General features: G+C 27.8%; 1 protein-coding gene across 2 annotated transcripts in view; it reads left to right on the top strand.

Annotated features, from left to right (window-relative positions):
* The first annotated feature begins 8,814 nt into the window (after positions 1-8,814).
* Positions 8,815-18,498, top strand: part of LOC126748125 (myelin transcription factor 1) — a 141,620-nt gene continuing 131,936 nt past the window's right edge. For both annotated transcript variants that reach the window (XM_050457150.1, XM_050457151.1), the window contains exon 1: positions 8,815-8,838. In XM_050457150.1, coding sequence (XP_050313107.1) covers positions 8,830-8,838 — 9 coding nt within the window. In that variant the 5' untranslated portion in view covers positions 8,815-8,829. The remainder of the gene's footprint in view (positions 8,839-18,498) is intronic.

The following is an 18,498-nucleotide window of genomic DNA, read 5'->3' on the forward strand; positions in this document are numbered from 1 at the left end:
GTTCGATAGGTCAATGTTGTTGTTTTTATTTTATATTTCCTTTATATTTATTATATTTAGTTTTGTCTGAAATATTTCAATTTATTGAAAGCAGCAATTCTTTTTGAGTGATTGATATAATCAAATGGTCGCTTATTTTAGGGGTTAAAACTTTATTCTGAAGATATTCATTTGAAATTAGATAATCAACCGATGGCATTATTCTAGTTGGTGTCTTTATTATTTGATATTAAGATAAAATTCTACATAAAACAACTATACTAAATGAAATATATCAGGTGGTGCAGAATTAAAATTTTATAAGGATAAAATTAGGATTAATTTTACAGCAAGATCTAAAAATTGCCTTAGTAAACAAATATTTTTGTACACTTTTCTACTTTTAGTGATTGTATGGTTCAACGATACGCGGATGACCCACATATTATAAAGATATTGGGTTGTCAGTCGTAATACACTTTAATTCTGATCATAAGTGGGCATCGAATAATTTCGATATTAATTTCATTTAAACTTGAATTTTCTGATAGAGAGTGAATGTAAGAACCTCAATATTATTCTTGATTAAAATATTCCAAATCTGTATAAAAGTAATGTTTTGTGTAAAACCCTTATTTTTTCATATTGCATATTGTATTTTATGTATTATGTTATGTATTTTTAAAGTTAATTTGTTGCTCTCAACTATGCAGTTTCTAAGGAAAATTGTAATTTTTTAAATTAATTGTGTTACCAATTTTGAAGCCGTTTTATTATTATTATTATTATTATTATTATTATTGTACAATATCCTATAAGATTAAATATAACACCTGTTTACTTTTTTAGAGTAATTTTTTAAAAGTAAAATTTTCATAAAATATTCATACCCATTTCCTCTGATGAAAAATATAACGTAGCGACTTTCATAAATAATACCTTGAGTGGCTTATGGTGTTTACCAACTTCCCTTGCAATATCAATAGCTTCCTGCCTCTTTTAAGTAAAATCTTTTATAAAAACGAATCCCGACAAAATTACCGGAAGGAAGGAGGATGTTTTCGGGAAGCACCGCTTCAGTGGCGAGAATCCTTTTTACTTCCTTTTTCACCTAAATACATTGGTTTGTAAACAAAACGTTGGACTTGTTTGTAGCTTTCGCAGGGTCTTTGTTTTTGTTTTTTTTTTGTATTGTTAGCAGACAGTAGATTTATTTGGAAAATGTTTGTTTAATAAACTCTCTAAGTAACTGAACTATGTATAATCCTATTAAAATTAAAGAGACATTAGGCTGAAATCACATCTTAATCACACAAATTATTTTCAATGATTCCAGGGAGTCGATTTTATATTTATTCCAGGCAATTAAATTCATATTTAGAATCATAGTGATTAAAATCTTATTTTCAGGATTAAAAAATTAATTCATATATGTATGTGAAAAAAAAATAAAATTCCAACTGCTTTGAATGTAAAAGTGAGCTAAGTTTCCTGAAAGTTCTTTTTAAAAAAATTCAATTCATATTTGAAGTCATCAAAGTTTTTGATGAAAAATTAGCTTCAAAAAAGTAAAAAAATGGCTTCAACTTCCGATAAAATAACACAAAGTTTTATGTGTTTTGAGTACAAAAGTGGCTTTAACTGAATATAAATAGCTGAAAAATAATTGAAAAACTCTTCCAGGCAGTTGAGTTTGCATTCAAAAAATATAAAAATTGAATTTTTAATAAAAACTGCTTCCATGGATAGAAACATGGCTTTAAATGCTTGAAAAAAAATTAAGAAATCATCATCTTGAAATGTAACAGGGACTTTAACTCAATTTAAATACCCTGAATACATTTTTTGTTTTTTTTTTCAGGCAGTTGAAGTCATGTTTAAAGCCAAAAAAATCGACTTTTTAACTTTAAATTGCCTGAAAAAAATAAAAAGGTATAATAATAGAAAAATTTAAATTTTTTCTAGACAATTGAACTCGCATTTAAAAAATATAAAAAAATAATTTTAAACAAAAATCTGGTTTCAAGAATTTAACAATGCAATCAAATACCTAAAAAGAATAAAAAAAATCCTTCTTTTGCAAATATACAAGTGACTTTAATTAAGATTAAATGCCTGAAATAATTTGTTATTTTTTTCTAGGCAGTTAAAGTCATAAAAACTGAGTTTTTAACACAAAATTGCCTGGAAAAAATAAAAAATTCAGTTTATAAAAGTGACTTAAACCGAGTTTAAACAGTTAAAATTTTTTTTTTAAATTTTTCCAGGCAATTGAATTTTCATTTAAAAAATATAAAAATTGTGTTTTTTACAAAAAAATGCCTTCAAGAATTAGAGTACCTTCAAATGCCTGGGAAAAGCAACTAATTAAAATAGGTTTAAAAACCTGGAGTCTTAAATGAAAAACTGTTTTTAAGAATTAAAAAATGACTTTAAATACCCGAAAAAAGACCTCCTCCTTGATGTGTACAAGTGGCTTTATCTTAATTCTAGTTGCCGACAAATAGTTTAAAAATCCTAATAGGCAGTTGAATTTACATTTAAAAAATATAAACATCGAGATTTTAACGAAAAGCTGCCTACAAAATTTTTAAAATGGCTTTAAATGCCTGGAAAAAATTAATTTTTCTTTAAAATATAAAACGTACTTTAACTGAGCTTAAATGCTTTTAAAATATTTAGGGTTTTTTTCCAGGCAATTGAAGTAATATTTAAAGTTATTCAAATCGACTTTTAAGCAAAAAATTGCCTAGAAAAATTTACAACTTCTTTTAGTATAAAAGTAACTTTAAGTGAATTTAAATGCATGGAATTTATTTTTAGTAATTTTTTCTAGGCAGTTGAAGTCGCATTTAAAAAATAAAAAAAAAATAATTTTAAGCAAAAAATTAGATTCAAGAATTGAAAAATGGCATCAAATACCTGGAAAAAACAATTCCTTCTTTTGCAAATGTACAAGTGACTGATATAAATATTTAATTCTTTTTCCAGGTAGTTAAAGTCATACAAATGGATTTTTTAACACAAAATTGCCTGTAAAAAATAAAAAGTTCCATCTGCTTTAAATATAAAATTAATTTTAATTAAGTTTAAATAATTAAAAAAATATTTAAAAATTCTTCCACGCAATTAAATTTTCATTTAAAAAATATAAAAATCGAGATTTTAACGAAAAGCTGCCTAATAAAATTTTAAAATGGCTTTAAATGCCTGGAAAAAATTAATGTTTCTTTAAAATATAAAAGGTACTTTAACTGAGCTTAAATTCTTTCAAAATATTTAAGGTTTTTTTCCAGGCAATTGACGTCATAATTAAAGTTATTTAAATCGACTTTTAAGCAAAAAATTTTCTAGAAAAATATACATTTTCAACTTCTTTTAGTATAAAAGTAACTTTAGGTGAATTTAAGTGCCTGGAATTTATTTTTAATTATTTTTTCTAGGCAGTTGAAGTCGCATTAAAAATTAAAAAAAAAATTATTTTAAGCAAAAACCTAGTTCCCAAAATTGAAAAATGGCATCAAATACCTGGAAAAAACAATTCCTTCTTTTGAAAGAGTACAAGTGACTAATATTAATTTTCAGTTCTTTTTCCAGGTAGTTAAAGTCATACAAATGGATTTTTTAACACAAAATTGCCTGTAAAAAAATAAAAAGTTCCATCTGCTTTGAATATAAAAGTGACTTTAACTAAGTTTAAATAATTAAAAAATTATTTTAAAATTCTTCCAGGCAATTGAATTTTCATTTAAAAAATATAAAAATCGAGTTTTTTACGAGAAACTGCCTCCAAGAATTAGAGTAGTTTAAAATACCTGGGAAAAGTCACTAATTAAAATAGGTTTAAAAACCTGGAGTCTTCAATGAAAAACTACTTTTAAGAATTAAAAAATTACTTTAAATACCCGAAAAAAGGCCTCCTCCTTGATGTGTACAAGTGGCTTTAACTTAATTCTAGTTGCCGGAAAATAGTTTAAAAATTCTAATAGGCAGTTGAATTTGTATTTAAAAAATATAAACATCGAGATTTTAACGAAAAGCTGCCTAATAAAATTTTAAAATGGCTTTAAATGCCTGAAAAAAATAATTTTTTTTTTAAATTGTAAAAGTAACTTTAACTAAGTTAAAAAGCCTTAAAAATATATAATTTTTTTTTTCTAGGCAATTGAATTCATAGTATGAAAGTAACTTTAAGTGCCTGGAATTTATTTTTAATTATTTTTTTCTAGCCTGTTAAAGTCATATTTAAGGCCATAAAATCCTCTATTTAACCCAAAATTGCCTGGAAAAAATAAAAAGTTCTATCTGCTAAGTCTAAATGGCTGAATAATAATTTAAAACTTCTTCCAGGCAGTTGAATTTGCATTAAAAAAAAATGAAAAATTAAGTGTTTAACGAATAACTGCTCTTAAGAATTGAAAAATAGCTTTAAATAGCAGAAAAAAGTAGAAAATTCCTTCTTTTTGAAATGCAAAAGTGATTTTAATTGAATTCACATATCTGGAATAAATTTTTAGTTTCATAAAGATCAACTTTTTAATCAAAAATTGCTTGGAAAAGATTTAAAGTTCCATTTGCTTCATTTATAAAAATGACTTTAACTGAGTTTAGATACTTGGAAAATAATTTGTAAAGTTTACCAGGCAATTATTAACCGAATTTTCAGTGAAAAACTTCAAAGAATTAAAAAATACCGTCAAATGTCTGGAAAAAATACAAAATTATTTCTTCTTGAACTGTAAGAGTAACTTTACCTGAGTTTAAATCCCTGGAAAACATTCTTATATTCCAGGCAGTTGAAGCCTTATTTAAAGTCATAAAAATCGGATTTTTAAGAAATAATTGCCTGGCAAAAATTAAAAGTTTTGTCTATAAGAGTGACTTTAACTGAGTTTAAATAGCTAAGGAATAATTTAAAGATTAAAGGCAGTTGAACTTGGTTGAAGGCATTTAAAAACATAGAAATAATTTTAATAATAGATTGGTCTTAAGAATTCAAAAACGCCTTAAAATGCCTGGAATATATTATTAATTTTTTCCAGGCAGTTGAATTTATATTTAAAATCATAAACATCTACTTTTTAACATAAAATTTCCTGAAAAAAATAAAAAGTTTCATCTGCTTCTAGTATAAAAATAACTTTAACTGAATTTAAATATCTGGAATATATTTTTAATTTTTCTTCCATGTAATTGAAGTTCATTTTTATAGTAGTTGAATCCACTTTTTAACACAAAATTGTCTGGTAAAAATAAAAATTTCAACCTGCTTCGGGTATTAAAGTGACTTTAACTGAGTTTAAATGGCTGAAAAATTATTTAAATATTGTTGCAGGCAGTTGAATTTATTTGAAAATGGCTTTAAATGCTTGATAAAAAGTAAAAGTAAAAGTAAATTTCATTTACTTTTAGTGTAAAAGTGTCTTTAAATAAGTTTCAGTACCTATTTTTTTTATAAATCTTTTACGTACTTAAAATCGTATTTCATTTCCACGTATTAAAAATAACGATTAATTCAAAAAAAAAGCAGTCATTTAATTAGATATAAAATACTTTGTACAAATTTAAAAAAGAAAACTGATGAGCCTTAAAAAATCCGAAATTTTGCAAATATAATTTAAAAAAATGAGCATTTTCTGCTCAAAAAAAAACACACAGAAAATAAAATTGTATGTTTTATAATCAGAATAGTTTAAAGCCTATATCCAGGCATATTTTTTCTTAAGTATGTTACAAAAACTAAAAGATCTACTTACATAAACCGGTAAAAGAAACATCTTTTTATAATATACCCCTTTACAATTAAAAAAATTTCCCAACAGTATAAAATCCAAATCTCATTCGGCACAGTATATTTAATTAAGGTTTTTATAGGCGACTACCCCTGACGGTCAGGGGTTTATATCCGACGTGGATATTTTATTCCCCTTAATGCGTTTTTAATCAAATCTCTCATTATGGCGTGTCTTAATTTTTAATGAAACTTCGGTCCAGCACCCTAATAACCAGCCCTGCCTGCCTGGCTGCTGATGACCATCCGGATTTAAAAGCATATTCGGCACATTTTAGTTGCTTATTAAGACAGGGTTTGCCCTGCGTAATATTTTCACATTTTAAGGATCGTTACTGAATATTTTAATTATTAGTTTGCTTATTAATATTGCTAACGATGAGAAGTGAGAATATTTAATGCATAACTTAAACGAATACGGGGCATGCTGTTGTAATAGAAAAACCCAAAACAAAATCACATTTTCGCCATTTACTTGGGTGCCGATTTCAATGGCAAATTGTTTAAATATCCTGGGTGTGGAATTTATTAGCAGAATCTCAAACACATCCTAAATAATTAACAGTTTGGGATTTAAATAAAAAAAATGATATTTTGTTCCCAGAACATAAATTTATCCATCTCCATGTAAAACTTAATGAGATACGAAGCCTTTTTACAAAATAAGTTGATAAAGAACAAAAATAATAATATATATACATTATTTTATATAGTTTTACATCAAAATATTGGAATATGCTATAAATGGACTGCATTAGACTATTTTTGATGTTCTAAAAAATGTTTTCTTTATTTTATGTATATTGGTACGCTGATGGTGACTGAAATTAATAACATTTACGAGTTTCAATATAAAGTTAAATAATAAAAAAATTTAGATTATTTTTTAAATGGGATGTTGTGTAGTAAAACCAGATTATAGTATTAAAATATGTATTAATTATTTACCTAGAAATAATATATTTATTAAATTTAATATTGTTAAAGAAATTATCATTATTTCCACTCCATGCATAACTTAATTGAATACGAGGGATACGTTGCTAGCGAGGGAAACTACTGGCATAAAAACTTTTAAAAAAATACGTCATAATAGAACTTATTGTCATAAGATAATGAAAGTAAATTTTATTAATATGCAGTATTAAACTTAAATGGTAGCATTATAATTAGTGGCAAATAGTAAATTAATTAAAAAACATTAAAATATATCTCTATAAAAGTGTGTTTTAAATTTTATGCGTATTTACTTGGATACAAGGAATACGATTTTAGAGAGAGAGAGCAATTAATCAAATTTAGACATTAGGAATATATTGTATAAAAAAAATCAAATTTACAAAACAAAATCATATTTTTGAATTTTCCTGGGTGCCAAATTTTACATCTAATACATCCCAGTTTTGTATTTTATTAAAAAAATGCATTTTTTCTCCATAGAACTTTATTTTTAATTATTCATTTAAATTCTTAATTATTTTGAAATACCATTTCAATAAAACTTACAAAATATGACTATTTTGAAGGTTTAATTTGGTTTTATTTTATTTTATAACCAGTGAGCAAAATTATTAAAAGGTATAAATTTAAAACTTAATAAATATCTTTGAATTTTATGCATAACTTAATTGAATATGAGGGATCCGCTAATAGTAAGGGAAAACATAATTTTCAAAATATAATTAAAATATAAACAATGTTTATTAAAAAAAACATGGTGGAATATACTGTAATAAAATCAGATTATAGTATTAAAAAATTATGTATTTTTGCTAGAAATAATATATCAGTAAAATATATAATAAATAATATATAAATTTAATCAGCACGTTAAATATTATAATTTAACGTGCTGATGTCTTTATAAAATAATTTTTCTTTCACTTTCGCGCATAACTTAAATGGATACGATGCATGGTTTTATAAAAAATACTCAATTTTAGGTGCCGAATTCAGTGGCACATTGTTTTAATGCATCTCTTAACGATATTTATCAGGTTTGCATCTTGTCAAAATTTCTTCAAGGAATAAAGGCTGGGTGCCGAATTCAATATCAGAATGTTAAACACATCCTAGATACTTACCAGTTTTAGATTTTAAAAAAATACATATTTTCTTCATAAGACTTAATACTTAATTATTCTTATTTAGTCTTTAATTACTAATAATTATACAAAAATAAAACTTAAAATATGAGTAATTTTAAGGTTCTAAAAAATTATTTATTTGATGCAGAACTTATCTGCATACAAGAAATGCGTTACTAATGAGTAAAATAAATAAAATATTTATATTTCAAACCTAATAATTATATGCTTATTTGTTCGTAGGCCATATTTACATTACATATTAATTAATTTGTTTTTTTTTTATATTTAGCAATTTATGCATTTGTAAATGTAGTACATTTAAATTACTGGCATTCGTTATACTTAAGATAATATGTAAGAATAGCTGAATGTTGACTAAATATCGCCTTCTGTGTAATAGCGAAATATATGCTGAAAATACGATTTAGTATTGTACTGTAATGGTAAAAAATCTAGAATATAAGTAATTATAAAATTATTGATGCGTTTTATCTATAAAATAAAACAATATTTCAGTCTTACGCATAATTTAATTGGATACGATTGCGAAGTAGCTAGCAAAGTAAATGATTCAAATCTACACATTTAAAAGTTCATTATAATAAAACACATTTTTATAATATGTTAAAAGGACTTATTCCTATTACTGGAATATGCTTTCAATTTATCGTATTAAAATCTAATTATCATAGCATCTATATTACTGCAAAATAATATGACGTAAGTTTATACAATAAAAATGTTCTATTTCATGCATAACTTTATTGGATACGTATTCCTCGTATCGTCGTTATAAAACTTATTGCTTTAAGATACTAAAACGAGTTAATCAATATATTTCCACGTCATTTTACTGGAATATGCTAGCAATGAGCTGCAATAAAACAGCAATCAGCATATTAATTAATATATATATATATATTTTTTTCAGATTTGACAACCTCTAGTCAGGCCTCTACTTCAAGGGCTATGCAAAACGTAAGTATATATAATTTTAAATACGCCATGACAAGAATTAAAAACAAACGCCAATAATATCTCAATCTTATACAAGTGGCAATAAATCCCGTATAAACGAGCTGAAGAAAGTTTATATGGAGTCCGACAATATACCATAATTGCACGCTCGTAAACCATAGGGTTATGGCCGTGAATTAAGTTTATAGAGACGAACGGGCAACGGGTCCAGTCTCTCGAGGATGCGCTTTTTATATATCAGATTTCGAGCACGTTTCCTACATCTCCAGGAAAACGTGCCACTCGAGTGTCCCGTCGAGTGGCGGGCAGACAAAAATCGCGATACGGGCGCCCTCTTCAAACCGTAATGATCTTTCAGTAAAAATGTTTTCACGCTCGAGTGGTTTTTAACAGACTTTATGGTGTTTGCTGTCCTCCTTTGCTGATTGACGTACGGGCCTTTAAATCGGAAGTACGGACTCGTGATGGGGTTTTTAATAGGTGCAGATAAATAAAAGTTTAACTGGGGAACACAACTTTTCTTTTATTTTATTTTTTCACGTTTCAGACTCGTCAAATATTGATTTGTCGAGTTTTCTTGTTATCAAAATGTATGGGGTGAAATTTTGAAGCCCCTAAAACCAGAGTAAAAAAGAAACGCCTCAGAGTGATCTCAAAACTATAAAAATCATCTAAGTGATTTTGGATATTCTAGAGTATCCTATCGAGGAAAATTGCTTCAGAAACACAGAATATATTACAATATGACCACCAATATTGTCAGTAAGAGTTTATTAGATAATGACAGTTACAGCACATATAATTCCTAAAAAAAGTAATAAATAGGAAGTTAGAGTATGCTTAAGGACAAATTAATGGATTAAGGGATGACTTAGGTCGCGTATAAAGTTGTAATATTCATAAGGTATAAGGTCTTAAATTAAAAAAAAAATTAAAATTCTACTGCCAGGCCTTTTGAGAATAATATTAATGTATTTATTTAGCTTGAGCTACAAAAGGTAATTGTATAACAAGAATAATAATGGACCCAAAACTGTTCCCTGGGAAAACCAAATACAACATTAAGGACCTGAGAGAGACTATTCCCATACTTCACACGTTGGACTCTATTACGCAAATAAGATTAAAACCAGTTCAAGACATACCTCTAAAACATATTTATTATTATCAATGGCTCTGAAAAAATGATCACATATATTAACGACAACAGACTCACATGAGTGACACTCACGAAAACTGGACTGATTTTCAATAATTATCGAGTTTTCGTTACAGTAATTTAGGAGTTGCTCTTTTACTCAAGAAGCTTTTTATAGACAAGAATCATATTAATTGGGCGGAACTCACTATGGTTGTTGGTATTTGGTACTTTGGGAACAGCAACAATGAGTCAGAACAATTCAGAACAAGTCAGTACACAAAAAAAAAGCTGCAATAAAGAATAGAAGGACTAAATGGACACGCTTTATAATTAATTAAATACTTAAGCTCCAATTTTGGCATTCAATAGAAAAACGTGGGGCATTAGTAACTAAAGTTTTATGGTTAGAAATAAGTAGGTTATAAATTTTGGCCATGATATTGAATTTTTAGTTATAATTTGGCTGTCCAGAATAATAGCAACAACCATTGGGCGTGACGTAGCAAACAGGCTGTCCAAAATTATTTCTAAATAAATCAAATTATTTTATTCAGTATTGGCCTAAAAAATTGTTATCTACTATTTCGGTAAAAATATAGTATTAAAAATTAGTAATAAAAAATTATTAAAAATTTATGGGTCAAAAATATTTTTATTTCATTTTCTCTAATAAATGACTTTAATTGTGTCTTTACTATTTCTGTATTTTCTCGAGTATGACTGATCATATTCGGAAAAATCATGACTAGTCATAAAACTAAGTAATTGAACTAAGGGACTCTTGATCTATGAATAATATTATAAAAAATATATTGGTAATAATGTAGCGTTTTATTTTTTTACTCCTTATGTTCAATAACACTCCATTGATATTTCAATAATTACATTCATAATTTTAGTCAACTTCTTTTATTCATATTTCCTTAAATTCACACTGTCAATGACACATTCTACTGTAACGCATCACTCTCCTGGTTTAATTATCCCATGCTTTCTGTTGACGGTCCGTCACTTTTCTGATTGGTCTTAATTAATGTTTTCTCTGATTGGCTGATATTGACAGCTCAGGCGAGAGGTGGGGTCGTTACTGATTTAGTCGGTACTGCGTCCATTTTCGACGACTTTTTCCCGTGTTGCAGGTCGGAGCGCACGTAAAAGGCCAGTTTTTTATTTCCGAAGTTTGTGAAGCAGAAAGTGGCCAATATAATTTGTAATTTATAGTCCTTAATCTTGTTCCTTTAGGGAACCGTCATTTTTTATGGACAGTGAATACAATGGCAACCGTTGTTTTAGGGTTTTACTTTTCCGTTTTCCTCTTTATTCTTCTTCAATTGTTGATGGCTGCAGGATTTTGATTTTACCGGGAAATTGCTGAAAGCGGTGGAGCTGGAGCCAGAGTTAGAGCTAGTATTAGAGGTTCCCAGTCCGGATAGCTGAGCTTCAAATGGCATACATTCACAGCCTCGGTTTTGAAGGCTAGCCATTCATTTCTTGGAGGAATATATAGGCCAGCTTATTCCATTTATTTAAATATTACTAACCATAGATTTGTCTCACTTATTTAAATTTTTATTAATATACCTTTTATATCAATCCAACGTTACAAATATTTAATCATAATTTAATACGTCAATTTCTTATCTATAATATTAATTATTTTTTGTTCAGTATTTTTCAGTACCCTTGTTGGTAGTTAAGTAGATATAATACGGTTAAGACTGATATGCCTTAGGTAAAAAGGTTCATGAACTTTCCCCTGTATAATACAAATATATACTAACAATTTTAATAATTGCAATTTATTTTTCAAGTGCTGTAATCTACCTAGTAGTGAAATCATAATTTAAATTTTTGCCTATTAAATGTGACTCCTTGAGCCACATGAAACATGATAATAATGGTGTTTTTATCCATAACTGCTTTGAAAAGGGCTGAAAATTTTGTACTTCCTTTAACACCCTGTATAAGAAGCTGTTTAACGCAAACCAGAATACGTAATAAAACAAGACAAAGGGAATCGTAAAAAGCAAAATATCCAGTTTAAAAAAAACAGCAACCCAATACGCCTCAAGAGCATGAAACGGGAATGGTGTATCCGAGCCGCCAGTAATTTTTATTAAAATATTTAAAATTGTTAATCCGTCGTTCCCCAGAATCCAAACCTCAGCGAAATCTGGCATGCTAATCACCCTTCGCCACGGCCACGGCGAACAACTCCTCGGAATAATTAATTAGCATTCTTTCTATATTTTACGTGCTCCTTTTTTATTTTTTTTTTACCCCGGCCCCTCCCTTGTATCCTCTCATTACATTAAAATTAGATTTAAAAATGTGGAAATTGTATCGTTGATTGCAATTTCGGGGAGCCGGCATAACTTTAAAGTGGATTTTCAATTAACCGTCGAGTATAATGTATTTAAAACAGCGTGCTTGCTGCTTCTCAAAGCCGATGAAAAAAGTTTCTGGGAGTGCCAGTGGTTGTTTGTTGCCCTTTTTTTTTCAATTTTATTGGCGTCGACCATAAAACCGAGCCGGGAGGACCGGGACCAGGGAGTAACTGAAAAAAAAAGCAATAAACCTCAAGGTGGTAGTTTGTTTTTTAATTGGCACTAATTAAGAAATATATTTTCTTTTAGATTTTTATACATCTTGGAGCACCAGATTGCATAAGCTTACCTCAATTTAATTATTTAACTTCACACCCTCCAGAAATCTTCAGATATTGAATTTTTTGAAATATAAATAATTATTATCACCGTAAAAGTTCATTTAATTGAACGGAATAATTCGGTTATACAAATATTTGTACTAACAATATAACTTTAAAATTCATCTATTACAGCTCAATCTAAAGAACATTCAAACTATTTAAAGCAGACTTAGGATCAGAGATGATTAAAAGTTTCTAAAATTAAAACTAAAAATACAACCATAAATTGAGCCATTATTCTATAAAATAATAAACAAATAAAAAATGGTTAATAAGTTTTTTTCCTTTTTATAACCACTCACTCAACTGGAATATTTAGCAATTTTTTTATCAAAATTACAATTTACGGCCAATAATATTTGTGTATATCACGTGATATTTGTGTTATATGAATTAGTAACTTTAAATACAATAAAATAAGTATTCAATTTATTTAAGGAATTTGGAGGCATTTTAAATAAATATTTATTTTATTTCAGAAGTTCGACGTAATTATGTTTATATTTAATTTTATTTATAGAATTTGATGTGTTTGTTATATTTAAAGTAATTGACTTTAGCTAGCTTTTTTTAAGGCCTTTGGGGTAATTTTTTACGTCTTCTGGGCATATAATGAAATGCCTTTTATTTAAATAACATTTATTCCATGACATTATTATATTTTCATTTTGTTCCGAGTTTTTGAGACAATTTTTCAGGTTTCTAAAAATTTAATATTTTTTGATTTTTTCATGCTTTAAAATAAATTTATCGTTTGTTGCGGGAATTTAAAATAATTTACTATTTAACTTCAAAAATTTATCACGATTTTTTAGGCCTGTTCTTCATATTTTTTATTTTTTTTATTTTATTTCAGGTGTTGATGTAATTTTTAATGCCTTCCAATTGAAAAATATTCCAGGAGTTTAAAGTCATTTGTTTATTTCAAATTCCTATAAGAAATTAAATATTACTCAAAATGCCCCCTCGAACTCTTACGATAAAATGAATATTGATTTAAAAAAAATACATTAATAATAATTAAAAAAAAGATAAAAGATATGAAAAACAGGAATGAAAAATGTGACAAATTTTTACAAAAAAATGAGCAATTATTTCAAATTTCTGAAACAACATTTAAAAATTTAATTTAAATGCCTGGAAAATACTAAAAAAACTACAAACCCTCGCATAAAATAGATAAATTAAAAAATTAATATAAATGCTGGGAATAAAATGAAGAACATAAACAATTAACTTAATTTTTATATTAAAACTAAATAACCAGAAGATAATAAAAAAAAAATTATTTTTTAGAAGGCATGAAAAATTGCGTCATAAATTGGGAACAAAACAAAAAATTATTTTAAATTTTTGGTATTATTTTAAATGACAAGAAGACATTAGAAATTTCTCGAAAAGTCTGAAAAAAAATTAGAAACTATTGCAATTACTTGAAATAAAATTAAAAATTATTAAAATGCATGAAATATTAATATAAATTATTATAGGATAATATAAAAAATTACGTCAAACTCCTGAAATAAAATTTAAAAAAATCTTAAAAGCCTGGAACATAAAAGAATTAAAGCCTAAAAAAATTGAAAACTATTTCAAGCATTTAAAATAAATTAGAAAAGGTTAAGTTCTTAAAATGAAAGGAAAATTTATACTGGAAAATATAGAAAAAATACCTCAAAAGCCTATAATAAAAAATATATCTCAAAATGACCCCAAACTCCTGGAATAAAATAAATATGTATTTTAATTCATTGAAAACATTTTTCAAGTGCCTGAAAAATAAAGGAATTACTCCGAAAACCTAAAAAAATAAAAACTTTGTAAAACACCTGAAATAAATTAAAAAATTTCAATTTCCTGAAATAAAGGATAAATTTATTTTGACCTCTCAGAAAAACCCTAAAAATGCAATGGTGAATTTTTTTAATATTAAACATTATTATGTAAAATGAATCCAAATTCCTGAAAAAAAAACTAATTTTCATTTTATTGTATTTAAAGTTATTTCAATTCTAGGAAGACATTGAAAGATTACGCTTAAAATCTCAAAAAGACATAAAAAATTACAGGTAGTATCTACCGACACGTATTTCTGCTTTTGGCGTCTTCAGGGCAGGACAACCAAAAAAGTAAAGAAAAAGAGGAGGAACACAAAACATAAGGGATGACGAATAAGAGTGGACAGGCCATTTATGTAATAAGCTTTAATACGAACGGATTTGGAGGAAAAATAGAGCAATCACACCCACAACCCAATCCAATAAAGTTTTAAAAAAATTAATAACTATTTTTTCATGTACCTATAATTATATCTATTAATATTCTAATTAAATGACAAATTATTTTAAATTCCTGGAATAAAATAAAGAACCTAAATAATTATTTTTAATGCCTAATTGTAAACGACCAAAATTTTATAAATAAGACACGAGTGCTCACAACAAATATATTCCAGACTACGGGGCTTTTTCTTTTTAAAATACATTCTAGCAGATCTAAAGTTTGTCCAAACAGTTGGATAACAGATGTGGGTACATTCACACCATAGTTCGAATGCTCATTAGTATTCTTATCACGTCCCAGCCTAGGGTTGCTTGTAGCACTATGTCGTCTTATTTTGGGCCCGGTACTTTTCCGTAGATAACAGAATAATAAATTAAAATCTTCTCATGAAAATCTTATATGCATGCCTGGAAATTCTTTTCTGTATGGCTAATAAAGAAGAAGCTAATTTACAATATTATTATTACATTTTTCTATGAACAAAAGCTTAGTTAATATATAAAATTACGCATGAGAGTTTTATTGCATTTTATGAGCCAATATTTTGCTATAGAAGGAAACTTTTTATTTATATTCTACATGAATCTATTTTTTTATATAAAAAATAGAACTAATACTCTAAAATCCACTGCACCCCAGAAGGCTTAACATCGCGAAGCATATTCGTCGAACAATTTGCATTTCCCAAAAGCTCATAAACCCGGGCTCTTTACGCCCTAAAATAACTGTAAAATAACCGCTGATGGCTAAACCGCCATAAAACGGTAATAATCGCTGGCATTTCGGATGCTGCTAAATCCTGACATCAAGTTTATTTTACGGACTAGTGCCGATCTTTTATGCCAACAACAAACCTATTATACTGAAACAATATTGTAATTATTCAAACCCTTCTTCTTTGTATATTTTATAACCGCGGAATGATGAAGTTCCCCCAGAGTCAAAATGCTCAAATAAAATGTCCGGATTTTATGCGCCGCCATTAATTTTTGTTGGCTTTTTTGATGTGTTAGTCTCCGATCCTGGCTTAAGTCATCCTGAACGACTCAATTTTAACACTGTAAACCCTTTATGACTAAATGTAAAAAAAAGTGAATCGCGTCCATTTAAATTATGCTTTTTCTTGCATACTTTGACCAATTACAATAAAAAATCAAAGAAAGGGACATTTGACCGTAAAACTGTTTTCCAATAAACACATTTCACGACTATATCGTCAAGTATAAATTAAATGTAGTGGAAAAGGTGGTCTATATATCACGTGACCAATGAAGCAATTGACTCTACATGTGTGGCTTTTTGAGCGGGAGGCATGTGGGTAAAGAATCCAGAAAACACGTATTTCTAACAAAAAAAAATAGTTAGAAATTAGAGAAGTGTTTTTTTTGGACGTAATAAACGATAAACCTGAAGAAGTTTAATTAAAATATTCAAAGCATGTGTCTGAGGGATAATATTTTAATAAATCCAAAAGCCAACTATAGAACCGGGACCGTTTGGCTTTCATTCCACCATCGGGGTGGCCGCCCGCTTTCACGAAGGCGAAATTTCTAAAAGAACTCTTAATTAAGGAGTTCATTGTTCTTCCGGAAACGCGTTCAGATTTCTAAGACAAGTTAGAAAAGAGATTTCGGTCGGTCCGTCGGTCTTAGACGCGCCCTCACCCCCTCCCGTCACACTAAAGACTCCTGCTTTTGGCAAAATTTAAGCCTCAGTGCCCAACGCCGAGTTAAGCTTAAAAGACCTATATTTACTTTATTAAAATTATTTTAATTATTGTGTTCAAATAGGGGTAATGTCGGAAATATGGAGTTTTCTTTTCGAGAACCAGTTCAATAGCTGCTATTTTGTTGACATTTTGTTAAGTTGCATACTTAGATCATTGAAAGGCTAGAAGTAGCATGTCGTGGAACTATGGGCAGGTTTTTTCAATTTGCAATGATGCCAAATGCTTATATAGAAAGGGCAAAAAATCAGTTTATAATATCATACAAATTTTCAGTTGTTTCCGAAGGCACAAAATAATACTACTGCTCCCCTTTAATAAAATATCAAAGATTTTTTAAAATAAAATATGATAAGATACTCTATATCGAAGTCAACATACAACGTTAAATAAATGTAAATAAAGTATAAAATATAAAAGTATAAATAAAGAATTTGAAAATAAAAGTTCTACTGAAGAAGAACTCCCTTGTAAACAACATTTTTTTGTTTCGCCTTCTTGTGCCAGATTCATTAATTTTTTTGGTGAACCTGTTCTAGAACAGGCTTCATAGAATTGTCCCTGCGTAAAGCAATCCTGTCTCAAATCAATCCCTGCTATCTTTCAGTCTGGCCTTACGACTTGTAATAAACAAACCAAAAAATTCTTCAAAGATAGAGATGAGAAGCTTCCTTCCGTGTGCCGCCTGATATTTATAGTGGTTTCTTACAGCGTTGTCATCAATATCATAATGTATTTACAACATAAATTAAAAAAAATCAATTTTGCAAAAAAACGTGTAAGTCATGCAGCAAAATAAAATTGTTTACCTTACATTTAAGCACGGCGCCCACTGAATCGGCATCGACCGTCTCGGCACGGTCGGTACAATCGGCCGGATTTGCTTCACATGTATTCAAATGCATACGCATGTAGACCTATTTCAGCATTTTTCCAAAAATTATATAAAACTGGAGAAATTAGCCTTGGAACTTGATAAAAAAATATATTCATCGGCACAAAACGCTCATATCTCTAAAACCAGTGAAGTTACAGCTTTGAAAGTTGAAACACAAATTCTTGTAAGAAAATCATGGGATACCTGTTTCAGCATTTTTCCAAAAAAGCTTTAAAAATAAAGAAAATCAGCCTTGGAAGTTGATAAAAAAATTATTTAAAAAAAAAAATGAAATTTATAAGCACAAAACGCTCATATTTTTAAAACCAGTGGAGTTAAAGGTTTCAAAATTGAAATAAAAATTCTTCTAAAAAAATCATTGGATACTTGTTTCAGCATTTTTCCAAATATTTTTTGAAAATGGACTAATTCGCATTGGAAGTTTTTTTAATTAAAAAAAAAATATAGTAAGTACAAAACGCTTATATCTCTAAAACCAGTAAAGTTAGAGGTTTAAAAATTGGAACACAGACTCTTCTAAAAAATCATTGGATATTTATTTCAGCATTTTTTCCAAAAATATTTAAAAAATAGAGAAATTCGCCTTGGAATTTGATAAAAAAATTATTTGAAAAAAATTAAATTCCTATGCAGGAAACGCTCATATCTCTAAAACCAGTGAAATGAGCGGTTTAAAAATTGGAACACAAATTCTTCTAAAAAAATCATTGGATACCTGTTTTAGCATTTTTTCCAAAATTATTTTAAAAATAGAGAAATTAGCCTTGGAAGTTGAAAAAAAAATTATTTAAAAAAAAATTAAATTACTATGCAGGAAACGGTCATATCTCTAAAATCAATCAAGTTAGAAGGTTGAAAATTAGAATACAAATTCTTCTAAAAAAATCATTGAATACCAGTTT

Source organism: Anthonomus grandis, chromosome 22 (genome assembly GCF_022605725.1).
Source record: "Anthonomus grandis grandis chromosome 22, icAntGran1.3, whole genome shotgun sequence".
NCBI classification, from domain to species: domain Eukaryota; kingdom Metazoa; phylum Arthropoda; class Insecta; order Coleoptera; family Curculionidae; genus Anthonomus; species Anthonomus grandis.